The following is a 17,502-nucleotide window of genomic DNA, read 5'->3' as shown; positions in this document are numbered from 1 at the left end:
GAATGTTTGGGGTTCATAGCCGTAAGCCATGTGTGGCAGTGATATGTTTGCTTTAGTGATGTACTTGAGGATTAAGAGCATGGTTTTCATGATGAGGTCGAGATAAATGGATTTGTTCAATGTCATATCGGTATAATGGCTGGGCATCTGCATAACTGATATTCCTTCTCTGTGCTGGGATGATAAATGTAATTAGTGTCTGATCAACTTTGAATTGAAATAACATTTTGGATTTTACACACAATATTTTTGGCTTAAACTTGTCCCTGCGGTGTTAAAACTGACTGGACGTTGCTATAGTGATAGAAAAACAACAGCATCCGTGTTTGTATTGATCCCTAAGTTGATCCCCTGGTTACACATGTTGTTCTCTTGGCGATCGGGATGGGGTTCAACTGAAAATTGTCTGGTTTAATAAATGTTTATTTATCTTTAACACAAAAACTAAACCCTGTCTCAAAAGATCATCTTTACTCAGGAACACCAACAACAATCTCCTTGTCAACAACATACAATAATCTTCAAATACATACAAAGGACCATGGGAAAATGATGATTCACTGTAAAAAAAAAAACATTTTTGGATAAATAAAAACTACACATTTAAACTGTTAACTGGGCTTCAGATGTAGATGAAATTTAGAGTGTTGGGCTAATCAATCGTCACTGACAGCAATACGAGTCATGTTTAGCGTATGCATTTTTAAAATGAGCTTTTATTACAGTGAAAAGACCAGAACAACTTGTGAATAACAACGTAATTTGAGATTTCCATCATGCAGGATGCTGATTCTTGGTGATCAGAGAGGGAAAGAGTAACAGAATGTCAGCTTTTGGAAAGATGACCAGAACACAGGTTAAGGGTAGACCTAACACGTCAGTGAGTCACTATCACTTCCTGAGGTACTAAGCAGAGTCACAAGGTGGATTTCTGCAACAGATGGACATAGTTGATATAAAGCTTTGACTCATTCACATGCGCTTAATATTCTCAGTCAAATTTTGAATGTCTAAAACCTAAAAAAGATATAATATTTATCATCCTCACGAGAGTCACAGGGCGCTAGAGCCAACGCCAGCTGACACAGGGTGAAAGGAGAGCTACACCCTGGAGAGGCCAGGTCCATTTATTTTTTTTACTGCTGAAGCATGGAGTATACTTCATCAATATGTCATCGTTTGGGCGCTGCATACCTATAAAACATGCATTTTTAATGATGGAACCACTGGTAGTAACATGATTAAGATTAAGGTAATTTTGCATTTCAACTGCACAAGAAGGAAAGAAATTAAAAACACATGCGGTCATGTTTACGGTTACACAATATTTGCAGTTGATTAAAATTCAAATAAGTTTTCATTCTTTCCTAATTTCTTCCCTGAGTCTTCCATGAGATGAACTGTAGTTGTCATCAATGAAGCATATTCCCTTTAGTCATGCTAAAACATAGTACAACAAAAACATGAATCATTTAATATTAAGAAGCAAAATATGTAGTGGTGACAAACTTTGAGTCAGCAAGAATAATGACATACGCTCTCATGCCTCTGAGAACATAGCTTAAAATAGATTAAGGTTAAAATAGGACTTGGTATTAGTGAAGAAATTGTGTTGTGTTCATCCACCCTTAGTTGGGAGGGTTTATGCACCTGCCCGACTTCATTTACAGGTGTCGACTGATTCTCTCACTGGACGGTCACAGGGACTGACCAAGTGACCTTAACCTTCCTCGCACACACACCAATGCTCCAATGGGATGGTAGAACCAGTTCAGACTGGACACAAAGACAAGCATTATTCTTCTATATCCCTTACACCAACGTGCTGGGACATAGGAGAGGGAGGAGGGAAATTTTGTAATTTTTCATTAATTTTTCATCATGGTATTTTGCCATATTTTCTTCCCCCATTGGAAAAAAAGGTTAATTTAACATACTATAACAGTCTTGCTTCAGTCAGGTGGAGGCATTACAGGTTTGTTCATTCTAGCATCTCTTTTATAGCTTTTGACATTTCCAATTTGCATATTAGAGGCACACATCATTTGTGTTTTTGGAATCACTGGTCTGTGTCAATGAATGTGAAAGGGTTTAAAAACAATTGGACAGTCTCTGTGAGTTGTCGCTGACTTGGTCCTGAGTCAGTACAGGACAAACAGGGAGTGTTCTCAAGAAAAGAGCCCACACTGTGTTTGCATTGCTTTCGCCAGCACAATGACTGATGGCAGACCAGAAGCCACAGTGAGGAGAAGCACAGGGTTTGTGCATACTGTTCCCCCTAAACATCAACACACAAGTTAGACAAATGAGTCTTAGACTTTGCCTTACTCTCTGCTCTGATCTGAGAGGCTGCAATTCACTAAACCTGGTGGTATTACTGTAAGTTTCAGTATTGGAATATTTACCAGGAGACATTTAAACCCACAGGCCAATGCTCTGTTGGTGGGGCACATTGTGCAGTGATAGCTCAATGTGATAAAAAAAAATAAAGGAGAAAGCAAGACCTGAATGCTCACGTCATACAGTTTTTATCTGCAAACATTCTCTTCATCTTTCCTGTGCATTCTAACTACACACAGCATCATCACACTTGAACAGAACAAGGTCAAGTCCTACAGTTTACCATAACCCAAATGCATCTCTGTCATGTCAATGTGATTCAAGCTTTTATGGAGTGAACTCCCTCTAGAGGTAATGAGATAAAATGCTACAAAAAAGGTTCAGTTGATGGAAACTTGAACATGTTTTCTCTCCACCAAAATTAACTTAAGAAAATGTAATTGATTAATCAAACTATTTCTCCCTTCATCTGCATTACCAGCTGCCCATTATATAACTCAATACATCTGTAAATGTTCAGTAAGTCCTACAGTTTTGCACAACAGACTGATGGCTCATTGTGACATTACTTTGTTTACTTTCTGCGTGGCTAAAGAAGATGATGATAATAAACTATCATCTTAGTCAGAATTTGAGATGAATTTGGAAATCTCCCTCACACAAATATTTAAAAAATCAGAAGAGCATCACCTCTGGAATGTGCATTAGATGAAATTAATTTTGTAATAGCCTACATTTGTTTCTGTAGATTTTATGGGCAAATCTTGGTATTTTTATCACTTAAAACATGCAAAACAAAACAAAAGCTCAACATGAGAACAATGTTGGGGTTACAGTCACACAGACAGTGGTTACAATAGCACATGGAAACACGGGAAGCTGTAGAGCTACAGCAAAACACATTTCCATAACGCTCTTATATTAAATATATAAGTATATACCTTCCCCTCTCTTTTTATTTCTCTCTCACTCTCTCTCTCTTCTCTGAAACGGGGGGCTTGCCCTCTAAATAAACTTTAGAGGGCAAGCCCTCTAAGAGAGAGAGAGAGAGAGAGAGAGTGTGTTGAAGTCATCAGCGGGCCGTCAGGAGGGGAGTGCATGGCAAAGCAGAAAAGCGCTGGAACTGCGAAGGTTCAGTTGCCGGTCTATGCGAGCCAGACAGGAGGTGTGAGTTTGACAGAGAAAGGGACTGTGACACGTTTATTTTAGAAATTGAATTTGTGGTCATTCGTTTTGGTTTCCTTGGTGGCTTTTACGCATCTTTGCTCCAGTTGATGCTGAGATTACGGAGAGACCCTCAGTGCGTCTGGCACATCAAGGCACACACCGGGACGCACGGCGCATCTCCACAGGGAAACACGGAGACGCAGGGAGAGAGGTCAATTTGGAGTTCTACAAATGGATGTATGTGACAAACTTCTTCAGAGTAATGTCAGTTGTAACCTGTCCAATACATATTTTTGATTTTCTGGTCTATACTAATGTTTGATTCTACCGTCCTCTTGCGCAAAACGGATGAAAATCGACATTTTTCTGTGTTTGTTGTTTTTCTGGGTTTTTCTGGAGGGAATGCTCTTTATCACAGCACGGATAACAGATAATTGGCTTTCTCGGCACATGTGAAGACACTCTCCAGGATGTTACATTTCCAGCGGCCCAGGAACTATTGGGCCATCCCAATTCATAGCTGGGGGTCCTCCTGTGTTTAGGAATTATCACCTTCTGCGACCGTCTGGCGGAAGAAAACGGAATCTTATCCATAAAGTGTCTTGAACATTGATATTGGCTTTACGAGTCTCACCTCTGGGCTACTATGCAATTACAACTGATCTCCTTTGTTTTGATCATCTTGCACTGCATGGATTACACTGGTTGTCAGCAGCACAGCAGCTCCAGGCACCGGCAACATAAACGTGAGTATAAAAGTGATGCTGCAGGTGTTTGGTGCATGTTTTCTTATTATTTCCTAGCATTATTTCACTTTATTGTTATAATCCCAATAAACATCATTTATTTGGCCCTTTTGACTACTTAAAACGTGTCATGCCACCACAAAGGTCATTCAGTATAATTTGTCACAAAAAATATAGTCTGATATTCAGACCATTTTTAGCTGTCGCCAAGAACGCTGGGCACAATGTTGCATTTAAATTAGTATGTACTCGTTTTTATTTACTTACTACAGCTGACGTTTTATCGGTTTTAAAGAAATATGTATTAACATATTTATTTTTTAAAGAAATATGTATTAACATATTTATTTATATATTGTATATATTCTGTATATATTGTCACATTGAGAACGTCTACCTCCACGCTATACCTTAAACGTAATGAGGTTCTTGCACCCCCTCACCCCCGTTACGCTGCGTAATTTCTTTACTTTCATTTTATTTTCCCCATTTTAACGCGCTCCAGCTGAACTGCTCTGTGACCGTGTAGCCCATCTTTAATTCTTTCAATAATTTCACCATGATCAGTCCACATTGTGTTTCATTCGAAGCTTAAGTGGATTAATTGATTGTTCTCCCTTTCACCAAAAGCCGCTCCTCTTTGCGCGCACAGTCTCCTGGTTCCCGTCGCTCTCTAGCGGCCAGAGCCGCAGACGCAAGGAGTCTAGTGTCAGGGCAGATCAGATAGTGTTCAAATGGACATTCACAGCTTCAGTTCCCATATTTGGTGATGTACTTTCAATGGTTACTCATTTACTTCATCTACAGCACTGTCTAATTGCGTTTATGTTGCTATTAAATCACACAGCGCGGGGTTCAGGTGACACAATGAACTCATTAACTAATTGAATCATGATCTTAAAATCATACCCCGTCTTGTTCCTTTACTCTTCACAATGAGTGAATGTTATTTGACAGTAGCCTCAATATGAACACTATAGTTTTTCTATGACGGACTATAACACTCACTTATATCTCCCTGTGGTCCAAAATTAGGTGTAATCTCCTGGGCCATGAACAGCATTTTTTCCACTCAAGACCACAAAATAAGTGTCAATAAAGTATACTTTTCTCTTCTTCCTGTCCACACTTTATCACTGAGGATCTCCAGATGTGTGCCATGACTAAGTCTATTAGAGAGGAGCAGTGATAGCTGGAATATTCAAGGTATTACTTGCCAGCGTGGCTAAAACTGTCTGTGATCTACAATAAGAGACCTTCAGAGTGATGTTTTTTATCTGTGCCACCTGGGGCTGAAACGTCTCTTTATACCACTTGTCTTTACTTTTGTTTGCAGACACTTTGGTTGTCTTTTTGTTTCTCTCATGACCACCAAAGTAGACTTTTTTTTTCCTCCAAAAAAGCAGGGAGCTGGGGACTAGCATCTGGGGTTAACGGAGTGTTTATTATGTAGTTTTAAAGAGGTCTCTGGGGCAACTTTGCTCTTACCGACACTGTTGAATGTAGTTTATTTCAATCAAGAGTGTGTTTTTGTTTCGCAGTTAATGAACATGAACACCGAAAGGAAAAAAGGCAAGAAAGAAAACCGCAAGGACACATAATAGGGCAAAGTTGATCATCAATGACTTGATCCCTTTGAACGTGTTTGTGTTGCATACATGCAGTGGAATCAGCTTTATACTCTATATGCCCCATCAATGCCAAAATAAAAAATAACGTTTACTTAAAACTATTTACTTACTTAAAATAAATGTTTACTTTCCCCTAAACAAAATTAAAGAGTTTCTCAAGACTATGTGTGTTACTGTGGCCCAAGACTTGAAACAGCACAGATATTCTGCTTTTTGAGAAGACTTTCTTTTCTCTGTATAATATACTGTGGTGTGCTTCTGTTCTACAGATGAAATGAAAGCACTGCAGGAGTTGAAACTTCCTTACACTTCCGTTTAGCGCTTTTTAGGATGGAGTAATCTGTAGCATATACTCAGTGCCCTTTAATTGATGCGTCTAAGAATCCAAACTTCCTCCAAGGAGGCAGATATCTAACACTTCCTGAGATGTCAGGGAGGATGGGGAGATTAGCTGGTGAAGGGGTAAATGAGTACAGACTTCAGAGGGACAGAGGGGGGTAAGAGTGAGTTGAGAGTCAATGACCATTCGGTGAAAAGGCCAAAATGACCATGCAGAGATAGATCCCAAGTTCTGGGCTTCCTGTCTGTGATGATGCATCCAGAAATGATGGCCTGGTTGCTAATGGTGGCAATTATGTACGTATTCTATAAAGTATAAGGATACAGATCGTCGTCATGGAAGATGAGCATGAATGGATTTATTCCTTATATATGGCTATATGTGTATCATAACTGGAGGGAAATCAAAGGTGATGGGATTTTAAAAAGGCAAACATTTAGTAGTTTGAGCAATTTGTTTGTTACTTTTGTTTTTGTTGTGTTTCTAGTTTCTAGTTTCTCCATCTGTGTGTTTGTGTGTGTACTGGCATGTGATCGTGTTTACTCATATGCGACTTTGTTGGTATGTTATGCAAGATACCACTCTCCAACTGAGGTTTTGTTGGCGCAAGTGCAAGGGCAAGGCCAAATTCCTGCGTCTTAAGACTTCAGTGAATCAGGGGATCTTGGCAGAAACACATGTGGGCAAATGGACAACAGTTGTAAAGATTGTTGAGATATTTTAAACAAAGAATCCATGATCTATTGTAAACTGACAGCTAAAGTTTAAACTTGGAGAAAAAGAATGAAGGCCCGCTTAAGCCAGTGGCATCCAGTGCCAAGGCTGGAGAGGAAAACCAATGCCTTGATTGCTTGGGGACGGGGAACGGGGGGGTGGGGTGGGGGTGGATTTGTCTAACATATGTAGCTACTGAAACAATTTATAAACAATGTCTCAGTATCAATAGACACATTCTGAGTTTAACTAAATGTTGGCTTTTCTAACAGAGAGTTAGTTAAACACATCCCCTGATAAAGACTCAGATAGAGTAATTGTAACATCAGCATCATCAAGGGCTCAAAAGATCTTCTCTGAACTACACAACAGCACGGAAATTGTCATTGCTGGTGGTTTTCGGTACATATATACACGTCTAACCACCCAACCCTCTGTGATGATGTATTTGTCCACAAAGTGCAATCAGATACTAGATATACAAGCATTTCCATCAGGCGGGCTGTATGAAATTACGCTGAATTCACCGCTTCCTCTTTGATTCAGTCCTGAGTTTTACAACCTTTGGATTATTTATTTTTTTATATGTCTACAATATTTCAACACCACATATGTTTTCAACTGAAGCTAAACTCACTTTGTCATGATGACATGCAAATGTGTTCGTGAGGAGATATTAAAAAATATGTCAGTAATGAACCTACACCTTTAATCTGGTGCATCATCTCTGTAACACAAGTAAAATATATCATCCTTATCCAAACTCTATAATATTTGTGTACATAAATAGATTTGTAAACACACACACACATATATATATATATTCTTAAAATAGTTGGCTTTCCTTTTCCTCTTAGCCCTGATTACTGAATTAATGAACATATAATATATAATGTATAATAATATAATATATAATCCAGCAGTTCCATGACAATTAAGCACAACTATTGAAGTATCTGTTTATCAATTATAAAGGCTTGAGGACAATCTGACCTGACATCTACATTGAAACTTTTTGTCAGAAATGTAAAAACCTGGGTGAGACTGTCTAGATTGTCAGCCGAGACCTGTGTCTGTCGGGAAGCATAGCAGAACTAAAATATCCCATTGTCTGCACATTCACACACACACACACCACATGGCACTGAAGTCCAGTGTCAGCCAAATATATTAACCAACATTTTCTAACCTTGCATCACACTCATACCAACCTAATTGAGCTGCTAAGACTGTCATCTTGCTGCATAAAGCAACCAAGAGATGAGGGGAAAGAATTGTCACATGTACTTGCAGCTGCTTGCTGAAAAAAAATGGCTCTGATATTACAAAACAAAGTTCCTTCTGTTTTTAATAACATAAGCCGCACACAAAACCTGATATAAACCCAAAACACTTAAAAAATGTACCACATGATGTCTTATTGTGAAGGATGATAAAGGGTTCTCTTTGGGTTTACATCTTGTTGGTGGCTGACAAAGAATGTTAAGACACCAAATATATACATATTCTTATTTTAATATTTTAGTGCTGAATGAGTCTTAAAGTTTTAATGAAAAGCTGCCAGATGAGTAAAGACTGTTATTTACCAACACTGGTTGGCATTAGGACAATGTGGTTTGGCAAATTATCCAATAAGACCATTTCTTATTCTATTGTTTAAAATGAAATGATTAGCAGTTTTTTTGTTGTTGTGATATAATGTAAAAAATGAGAGAATTAATTTGTGTACATCTCCCTGTGCACACCAACAGAGATCTCTGGTGTGAGGTCAGGGTGCCAGCAGGGTGGCTGTCTGACCTGCTCTGACTACAATGGCTGTCTGTCCTGCAAGCCACGCTTCTTCATGCATTTGGAGAGGATTGGGATGAAGCAGATCGGGGTGTGCATGACTTCCTGCCCTGCAGGCTTTTATGACACACGCTCCCCAGAAAGAAACACCTGCACAAGTAAGCATGAACAGAATTCTGTTGGGTTGATAATAGTCTCCAGAGACTCCAGACTCATGTTTCGTCACAATGTTGTCCTCTGAATGGATAGGCATTGAATTCATTACAAACCTCTCATTGCAAACACACAGAAAAGTATTTCAAACTTGAGTTAAATGTGCCCTCATAACTACATGTTTTGTTGGCACGACAGACTTAAGATTGGCCTCAAAACATTGTCGTGTATATATATGAATGTCCTGAAACTTGACAGTAGTTAACCTTTTAAGTGGCCTTTGTCTATTGAATCAAATCTCATTAAATCAAGTGAAGCTTTACTTAAAATCATCAGCTACATAGGTCTTCCTTCAGTGACCTATATTCCTGAATGTATTCCCAGTCAAACATGCACACACACTGTGACACCCTGTATATTTAACATGCAGGACACACATGATAACGTGTACGGTTTAAATAAACCCTGGCGGTGGGTCTGTGTTTCTCTGTCAGAGTGCAGGTCGGAGTGCGACTCCTGCTTCAACAGGAACTTCTGCACACGCTGCCGACCGGGATTCTACCTTCACCTGGGAAAGTGCCTGGAGAGCTGCCCTGATGGGCTAGTCCACAGTGACACACAGAGGGAGTGTGTTCAAAGTGAGTGCCCACAGTTCACATTTATGAGGGGGCCAGGATAAATCAAGGGGTTTGGAGTTGAACCCTGCTCACATTGTCTGTGTATCCCACACTATCTTTACACAATTTGCCAAATAAATCTCACTTTGGTCTGGAGCTCAAGTGGTACAGAAAATATTCTTGCTGCTAAATTTGACCACTACGTTAACAGATACATAACTGCGCTTTTGTTTTTGCAGGATGCCCTGCAGAGTGTGAGTCATGTGTGAACAGTGAGACATGCACACAGTGCCGGCCAGGCCTGTACCAGCTCAGTGGGAGGTGCCACCATGTCTGTCCAGAGGACTACGAGCCCAATGACCAACTCATGGAGTGCACACCACAAGGTCAGTCAAATATGTGCAACCATGAAAGATGCCTATCCAGTTAGTAGCTCATGCAAAATTGTTTGTCTCCTACTGTAAATGGCTACGGTTGCAAAGACAGCTACCTATTTCAAACATGAAATTACTTGAATAATGTTTCCCCCCTCTCATTTTTCCTTCTCCATTCGCAGTACACTGCGAAGTTGGTGAGTGGAGTGAGTGGAGCCCCTGTTCTCGGTCAGGTAGAACCTGTGGCTTCAAGCGGGGCCAGGAGACCCGCACGCGACAAGTCCTGCAGTACCCGTCACCCTTCGGTCAACCCTGCCCTGAGATTTCAGAGATCAAAGAGTGTCTGGTCAAGAGGAGGAAGTGTCCAGGTAAAGAAAACACAGATTCCGTCAGATTCCGTCAGATTCAGCATCTAAGTCTAAAAAAAAAAGAACATAAAAACTGAATTTTAAAACATAGCTGTCTGTTTCTGACACAAGTTGCTGCTGACCTATTGCACGTATTACTACCATCTTTGTATTTGTGACACATGGTACAGTCTACTCTCTATGAATTCCAGACCTTGCTGCTTCAGCTTGTACAATCAGAGCTAGTCGTTCTTCCGCTCAGGACTATGGCTGTTTACTTAGAGGATTGTCATTGTGGTCAGAGTGAGGACAGTGGGGGGAACACATGTTGCAATGGGTATGTTTTGTGTTTTCCCATGAGAGCTCTTCAAATTTTAAACAGTAAAACCGCTTTCTCTGCTCCTAGTAAACAGGGAATAGCGTGATCATTCCTAATGAATAGTGTGGAAACTGCTTTCAGACGTCTCTTTATAAAACCCAGTCCTGTGGAGCATTTATGATCACTTTGTGTTATGTGTGTACTGCATGTGTGTGGTTACTGAGGTGGTTGGTGGCTACGGCTGGTTGTTTTTTAGCCTGGGCTCTGTAGTGTTAAATGATAGATCGCAGACAGGGTAGGAGGCTGAGATCCAGCCCCCTGGGGCCTCACACTTACAGAACAAACACTGTGTATATGTGTATGTGTGTGCATGCGTGTATTTCCTTGTGTGTGTGTGTGTGTCCGTGTGTGTGTGTGTGTATGTCTGTGTGTGTGTGCGTGCGTGTGTGTGTGATGCAGCAGAAACAGCCAGCTCAACATCAACATCCTCCCCCTGGGAGGCATGCGGCGACCAGGGGATCAGTATTGGTTTATCCCCACAGCTGCCAACACACTCACTAACTCACACATGCACGCAAATCAACACATGTGCGCACACAAATCCAGATACAGATACACCCTCTCCATTTGAAACGGGGCAAAATAAATGCACAATGTTGCATACACGCACCCTGGTCATACTAAAGCACAGTTTAATGCAAGCTTTGGTTTTGGTGGTAATTTGTGAAAAGAGTCAACTGGATTAACATTATCTGTAGGGCAGACTGAAATATGCTGGTACACATGGCTACCCTCTACTTGTTCAGTTTCTATCTGTGTATCTGTACTGATCCAATCCATTCTCTCCATCTCTCTCACACACAAACACACACACTCTATACCACAAAAAAGAAAACACTGACCCCAATATAAGCTTTCTGTTGGTGCTCCCAGTCAGTTGGGCCAAGGCCAATATATCGATGTGGAGCTGCTGATCTAAAAAAGACAGAAACGAAGATTTAGAAAAAGAAACAAACAAACAAACAAACAAACTACAGACACCCATTTATCGACCTCGCCCCATGGGTTAGGGTTACCTAGATTATCTAGTTGCCCTTTCTGCGACAGCATCCGCAGTGAATGAGTGCTAATTATCTGCCTTGTGGCGTCCTCTCCTCGCTGTTTATGTTCTGCACACGCTAGGAGGTCAGTGGTCCGACCTCAGAGAGTCCCCAGTAATCCCCCAGCAGCCCTCAGACACTGATACATCCTCCTACTCCTCTTCCTTTCCTCCTTCTTCACACTTTGTCCCTTTGGCTTCTTCTCCCTCCTCTGTTCTGCCTCTTGCTCCTTTCTCCATCCTTCTCCACGGAACATCGCTTCACTTCTCCACGATTGCCACTTCTTTGTTTTTGCTCTTCTTCTTTCACCTCCTGTTTCTCATTTCTCATTTGGCTTTCAACAGTTTTAAATTCCCACATCCAACTCACTCCAAATATTTTTAAGATCCTTTGTATTTTTTCTCTCCCTCCTTTTGTCTCCACCCTTAACAATCCCATCCGTACCTATGAATAAACGCAGAAACCTTTTCAGATTTCAAATTAAGCAAATCTAGAGAATTGCTTAATGGGTAGAATTCAACTTTTAGTATAAATCATCAAATGCATCTACTTGTTTGCATTTATTATTTCTTATATCTTTTTTTCCCACTTTGCCCCAAACTGATGTGCTTTTGATTCAAAGCTGAGGAGATTTGATTGTGCTAACCCACAGATGTATTTTCTTGAAGGAGTCTGACATTTAAGGATAGGTTTCTTGTTAAGAGGTACTATACGGTACAATACAGTATGATATGGTACAACACAATATGATGCAATACTTAATTTCTTCCTATGGGGAAATTGTTTTCCAGCAACAATTACATTTTTGATCCGTTTCTTTAAGCTTTTTTACGACGAGGTGGGGGGGGGGTGCCTCAGATCACCCACAATGATATTTGATAATAATTGGTGTATTGACAGTTTGATGAGTGATTTGATACCACGCTCATGAATGATCCAAGTACACCACTAAGTATCATCCTTTGGCTTGTGAACTGCTGAATTGAAACCTCAAAATGTGTCATTGCTATCTTGGTTTTTTGAAAAATGCTTACTGATGCATTAAATCATCTGTGAAGGAGGCAAATCTTTTCAGAGACTTTCATACAAACCACTAACATAAAGTTAAGGTCTGATAATTAGTGTAGCTTAGCATTAAGACTTGGAAAGCAGAAATAAACATTGTTGTGGCTCCACAGAGTTAGAATATCTTGGTGATACCATGTTCAGACATAGTCAGGCCATTCCCTGCTTCTGTTCCTCAATCTAAGTTTGGCTAATCTTTTCCTAGCAGGGCAGTAGGCTGTATGACTAGGTCACTCCATGAAGGAGTATCCTGCAGATTCTTATCTCTGGTTCATGTAGCATGAAGCAACCATGAGTATTTCTGCTCAGCTCTGAAGATGCTTGTCTATTGCAGAGTACTGTACATGCCCTGCACCCCCCTGTAATAACAGGTAGCATTTTTGTTTTCTTTCTTGACGTTAAATTACAGATTTAATTTCACAAAAGAGTTGTAACTGTTGGACAAATGCTCTTATACTTGACTCATATAGTCAGAAATACTTGGATCTGTTCCTCCATGCACACGTTACCATCCCTCTTAAGTTAACATTGGCTAATTTGTCCTTTGAAAGACCTGCTGTTCACCTCTCTGTCTCTGCATGTGGCCTCTGTAAACCTTAGCGCGCACACGCACACACACACGCACAAACACACACACACACGCACACACACACACGTACACACACAACCCCTCTCATCACATCCTGGCGGCCATGCTGCAGGCATTCCACTTGTGGGACAGCCCATAGCCTTTAATCCCGGCCTGGCTCCCGCCAAAAGCTCCCCGGACGACAGAACGCCTGCCACGGAGGATGTGCTACCATAAAACACGCAGTTACCCACTAACCACATGCACACACATAGTCTACACAGTGCACACACCTCCTGTTACCCCCAATGCCCTTATGCGCCTTCATTTGATCATTCATTCTCTCTCCCTCTCCCCTTCATCTCTGGTTCATTTTATATTCTCCGTAAATTTGCTGTTAATCCCTCTACTGCTCTTTGTCTCTCATTAATATAGTCACTCACTCTTGCAGTGTCCAATTCAGTTAAGCTGCTCTCTGTGTACTCAGTACAGTTTTATGTACTGCCCTTTAAAGTGTTGCAACAGATTTCCACAAGGTACACAGCAGCCACAGAATATTCAACAGGTCCACATGAGTGGCTAAGTTTAAAGGGCAGGCAGGGCTTTAATGGGGAATAACACAGAATGAAAACGACATCTGCTTTTATGCATACATTACTACACATTAACTTATAGTTATGAGCTATTGCTATCCAACAAAATAGAAAAAGATGAACATTATGCTTAACTAAATGCCTCAATTTAACCCTGATAAAGTGAGACAAGGAATTAGGGATGGACGGATAACACTTTTTTCTGACTGGGTGCAAGTACAATTACATGCTGACTACTTAATAATACATCACAGCAAAAGATATTTTGAAGACACATTTTATTTCCCTGATTTTGACTGGCGGCAAAATACAACATAAGATACTTTTGCCGCTGTTTAAACATGTATTGGAAGAGAGCAGTAGTTCAGCATTTATTTCCAGATATTTACGTTGTGATATGTTTATCACCTTAGAAGATAGCCTCGTTTGTAATGAAACACTACATTTTTTGTTGAGCAAAATGTAGGATTTAAATGAATAATACTTAATATTTAGTGCTGTCTGTCGTTACAAATGCAAATACGTACACAAGGGCCGGACTAGAAACTAGTATCGGTATCAGAGTATCCCTACAAGGAATGCATTTCCCAAAATTTCATAAAAAACTTCATATAAATGACATGAATAGATAGACACAATCATTCTTCTTAAAAACTGCTTACATTTTTTTTGTATTACAAATGTCAAGTCCTAAAATGCACACAAATTATTTTCAGCACCTGAAGTTAGTGACATTGAGTTGTAGACTACTAGATAAACTAATAAGAAGCTGAAACTCCCCTTTTGTAATAAAAGTGCATTCAGTAGATGCTTATAAGCAAACCATATATTTTTGGATCAATACTAAAGCTTTTCTTGAAATCAAGCCATTTCTTCCAAGTTCCGATTCATAATGTGACTGGAAGGTTTCCATGTGTTGTCCCAAAAGCGAGCTACTCCTTCACTGCCGCTCATAGTCCTGATGACATTATTCAACACACAGTTTAAAAGAAGTCCATCAGAAACTGTTCCAAAAAACCAATTGCAGGTTGGTTTGATAAACACTCTCCTAATCATCTCAACACTGGCATGGATTAGGTTTCTCCTCTGGCTCAACAAAAGCACAGGGGCTACAGTATGACTAATCCACTGAACTTGTAAATAGTTATGGTGTCAGTGTAGTGAAAACAATGAGAGCAAAGGGGACTTCCTGTGTTTATAGAGGACGCGGGGCAGACCCTGCATGAGTCAGTGCACCAGATTACTCCTTCCATCCATTCATCCATCCATGTGCCCAGCAGTTTTTATTATCTTTTGGGTTAATTTTGGCAATTACACTGAACTCTGTGATATCTAAATTGTGTTCTTGCACATATTAATAGTTGCGCTTAAGTGTACCTCTCGTCTACAAACCCTGCTAGATTCAACAGAGTGGACAGGTAGAGCTTAGTATCACTAAAGTGAGGCTCAGACACAGTCCCCGTCAGAGCCCAGCTTTGATTAATAAACAGAGGGAGACGATTTGAGTGGAAGCTGATAGTGGAGAGATGCACAGAGAGACACAGATCTCTTTCTCTCTCCCCCCTGTGTCTGTGCCTACTGCCTACTTCAGCAGTTTCACAATCCCCAGCTGGCCAGCCAAGCAGGCCGTGCTGCTCCACTCCACTCACACATGAACAGCAGTAGTACAACAACAGGAAAGGGCCTCCTCTGCTTTCACTTGCAGGTCCTGTCTCCAGCCTCCCTAGGGGTGGATCTTGTTATTATCATTAATAGCTGTGGCTCGAGTAGAGATAAAACTTCAGCATTCCAAAACTCTTGGTTTTGTTTATGAGATGGTGTCGCAAGAACAGATAAACCGGGGGTTTATTTAAAGGTTTTCTATTTTGGACAAAGGTCTGCTCATCACAGGGAAGAGGGCTGCAATGTGGCCACTGTCTGTGAGTGAATGCTGCCACCTAGTGTTACAGCCAGAGCATTACTGGTGTTTTATTTGCAAGGTCTCACTGCATACAAGGTTATTCACTACACTAAGGTAGTGAACTACTAAAAGGGACGCAAGATGAAGTGTATTCTAAATCTAACCAACCTGCACAGCTGAAATGTTAAGAACATGTGAAAAGAAACTCTTAACCTCCTCTGCAAATATTGATTATGCCGTTTTCTTACCCTGCAGGAGGACGGAGGAAGAATGAGCGAAGAGAAAGGAGAAATCGCAACAACCGCAAAGATAAGGAGAACCAAGAGGGGCGGCGAGAGAAGAAGAGGGAAAGGGAACGTGAGCGGGAGAGACACTCAGGTGAACGTGAGGACTCTGACAACAGGAACAAAACAGAGCACAGGCATCGCAGAGGCCATGACACAGAGCCCGTGTCCCCCGAAGACAGCCTTGTACAGTAGTGCTCTGTAGTGCCTCCCAAACTTCCTCCTGTTATCTTCCTGTTCTTCACCCTCCAAAACATCCCCACCTTCACCCACTGTTTGCCCACCTCACCTCCTCACTGCAGGGGAGTTGCTGCTACGTGTATGATTTGAAGATACTGGGCTGGGGTGCATTCACTCACAAGGCTTGGGCCACTATGGACTTCAAAAAGTTTTTCTTTTTTCTACCCTGTAGCCTCTACTCCTTCACATTCACCACTGAGAGAGTGTCTGTTTCTAAGTCCAGGAGACACAGCTGGGACTGCTGTTGGGACTAAAGAACAAAAGGAGAGGTGTCTCTGACTGTGTAGAGGACTGGCAGACAGATGAACAGAGAGACAATGACATTTCACTATGTGCTTGTTAATATGGTTATTTAATGGGGCCCTGGTACAACGTTGCGCATCTTGGTTTTTGAATGTAGATTTTGCAACATTATGTAGAACAATTGTTTATTATTGTTCCTGTTCTTTAGATCTCTTATTTTATTTGGTGCATAATTTGTAAAGAAACAAAAGTCAAAGTGATTTTGCTCTTGCCATCTTCATAATCACGGCAGCTGTAGGAGAACATGCATGCCATGAATCATAGGAGCAAGGTATACAAAGTTAAGCTAAAAACGATAAGCATACGATATGTATGTGTTGGAGAAAGGCTAGTTTAAGTAAATCTAATCTACCACTGGTTTTTCTTTGTACAAGCTGAGTCTGTGCTCTCATTAAAGCTCCTTGACAAGGAACCAAAAGCACCTGTATGTCAATAAAACTATAATGGTTTGTACCTGTGTCTGCTATCCATTTTCTCACCTGACAGCCATCTTGTAAAACCCACCTGTAATGCTTAAACCCTCAGTGTCAATATGGTATACTAAGCTCATTAAGACACAAATACTTATAATTAGAAGTAAGCCATAGGATCATTTTGGACACTTATTCTGAAGTCAGTAACGTGAATCATTAAAAGACCACCTAAACCAACAAGTCACTTTATATTTTTCTGCAAAAAACAAATATAACTACATGAGAAATTAAGGATCCTCACTTATCTGGATTAGTTTTAGTGTTAATATCTTTATATACACTGTACATTGTTTGGCAATGCATGTTTATTATTTATTATCTTTATCTGTCTCTGCTGCTGTAACATTGTAAATTGCCCCATTGCGGGACAAATAAAGGACTATATTAGTGTCAATAAAAGTATTAGTCAACATTTGATACGTTTCAGTTTATGGGTTATT

General features: G+C 40.5%; 1 protein-coding gene and 1 long non-coding RNA gene across 2 annotated transcripts in view; one reads left to right on the top strand and one right to left on the bottom strand.

Moving 5' to 3' along the window:
* LOC122774406 overlaps positions 1–17,502 on the bottom strand; it is a 79,385-nt gene that overhangs the window by 57,000 nt on the left and 4,883 nt on the right. The window contains exon 2 of the long non-coding RNA XR_006360989.1: positions 11,439–11,511. This is a non-coding gene — a long non-coding RNA (uncharacterized LOC122774406). The remainder of the gene's footprint in view (positions 1–11,438; positions 11,512–17,502) is intronic.
* rspo3 (R-spondin 3) lies at positions 3,401–17,042 on the top strand. The gene is made up of 6 exons (XM_044033636.1): positions 3,401–4,253; positions 8,690–8,884; positions 9,374–9,517; positions 9,736–9,882; positions 10,053–10,238; positions 16,018–17,042. The coding sequence occupies exons 1-6, from the start codon at positions 4,154–4,156 to the stop codon at positions 16,239–16,241; spliced, it is 996 nt and encodes a 331-aa protein (XP_043889571.1). The 5' UTR covers positions 3,401–4,153; the 3' UTR covers positions 16,242–17,042.

The sequence above is a fragment of the Solea senegalensis genome, linkage group LG9, assembly GCF_019176455.1.
Source record: "Solea senegalensis isolate Sse05_10M linkage group LG9, IFAPA_SoseM_1, whole genome shotgun sequence".
Classification (NCBI taxonomy): domain Eukaryota; kingdom Metazoa; phylum Chordata; class Actinopteri; order Pleuronectiformes; family Soleidae; genus Solea; species Solea senegalensis.
This window is presented reverse-complemented; position numbering and strand designations above follow the sequence as displayed.

Bases quoted from the DNA above. Each gene is read 5' to 3' on its own strand.
- rspo3 (XM_044033636.1), top strand. From the start codon at position 4,154: ATGCAATTACAACTGATCTCCTTTGTTTTGATCATCTTGCACTGCATG. The intron at 9,883-10,052 runs GTCAGTCAAATA...CTCCATTCGCAG, and splicing joins CATGGAGTGCACACCACAAG to TACACTGCGAAGTTGGTGAG. The intron at 10,239-16,017 runs GTAAAGAAAACA...CTTACCCTGCAG, and splicing joins CAAGAGGAGGAAGTGTCCAG to GAGGACGGAGGAAGAATGAG.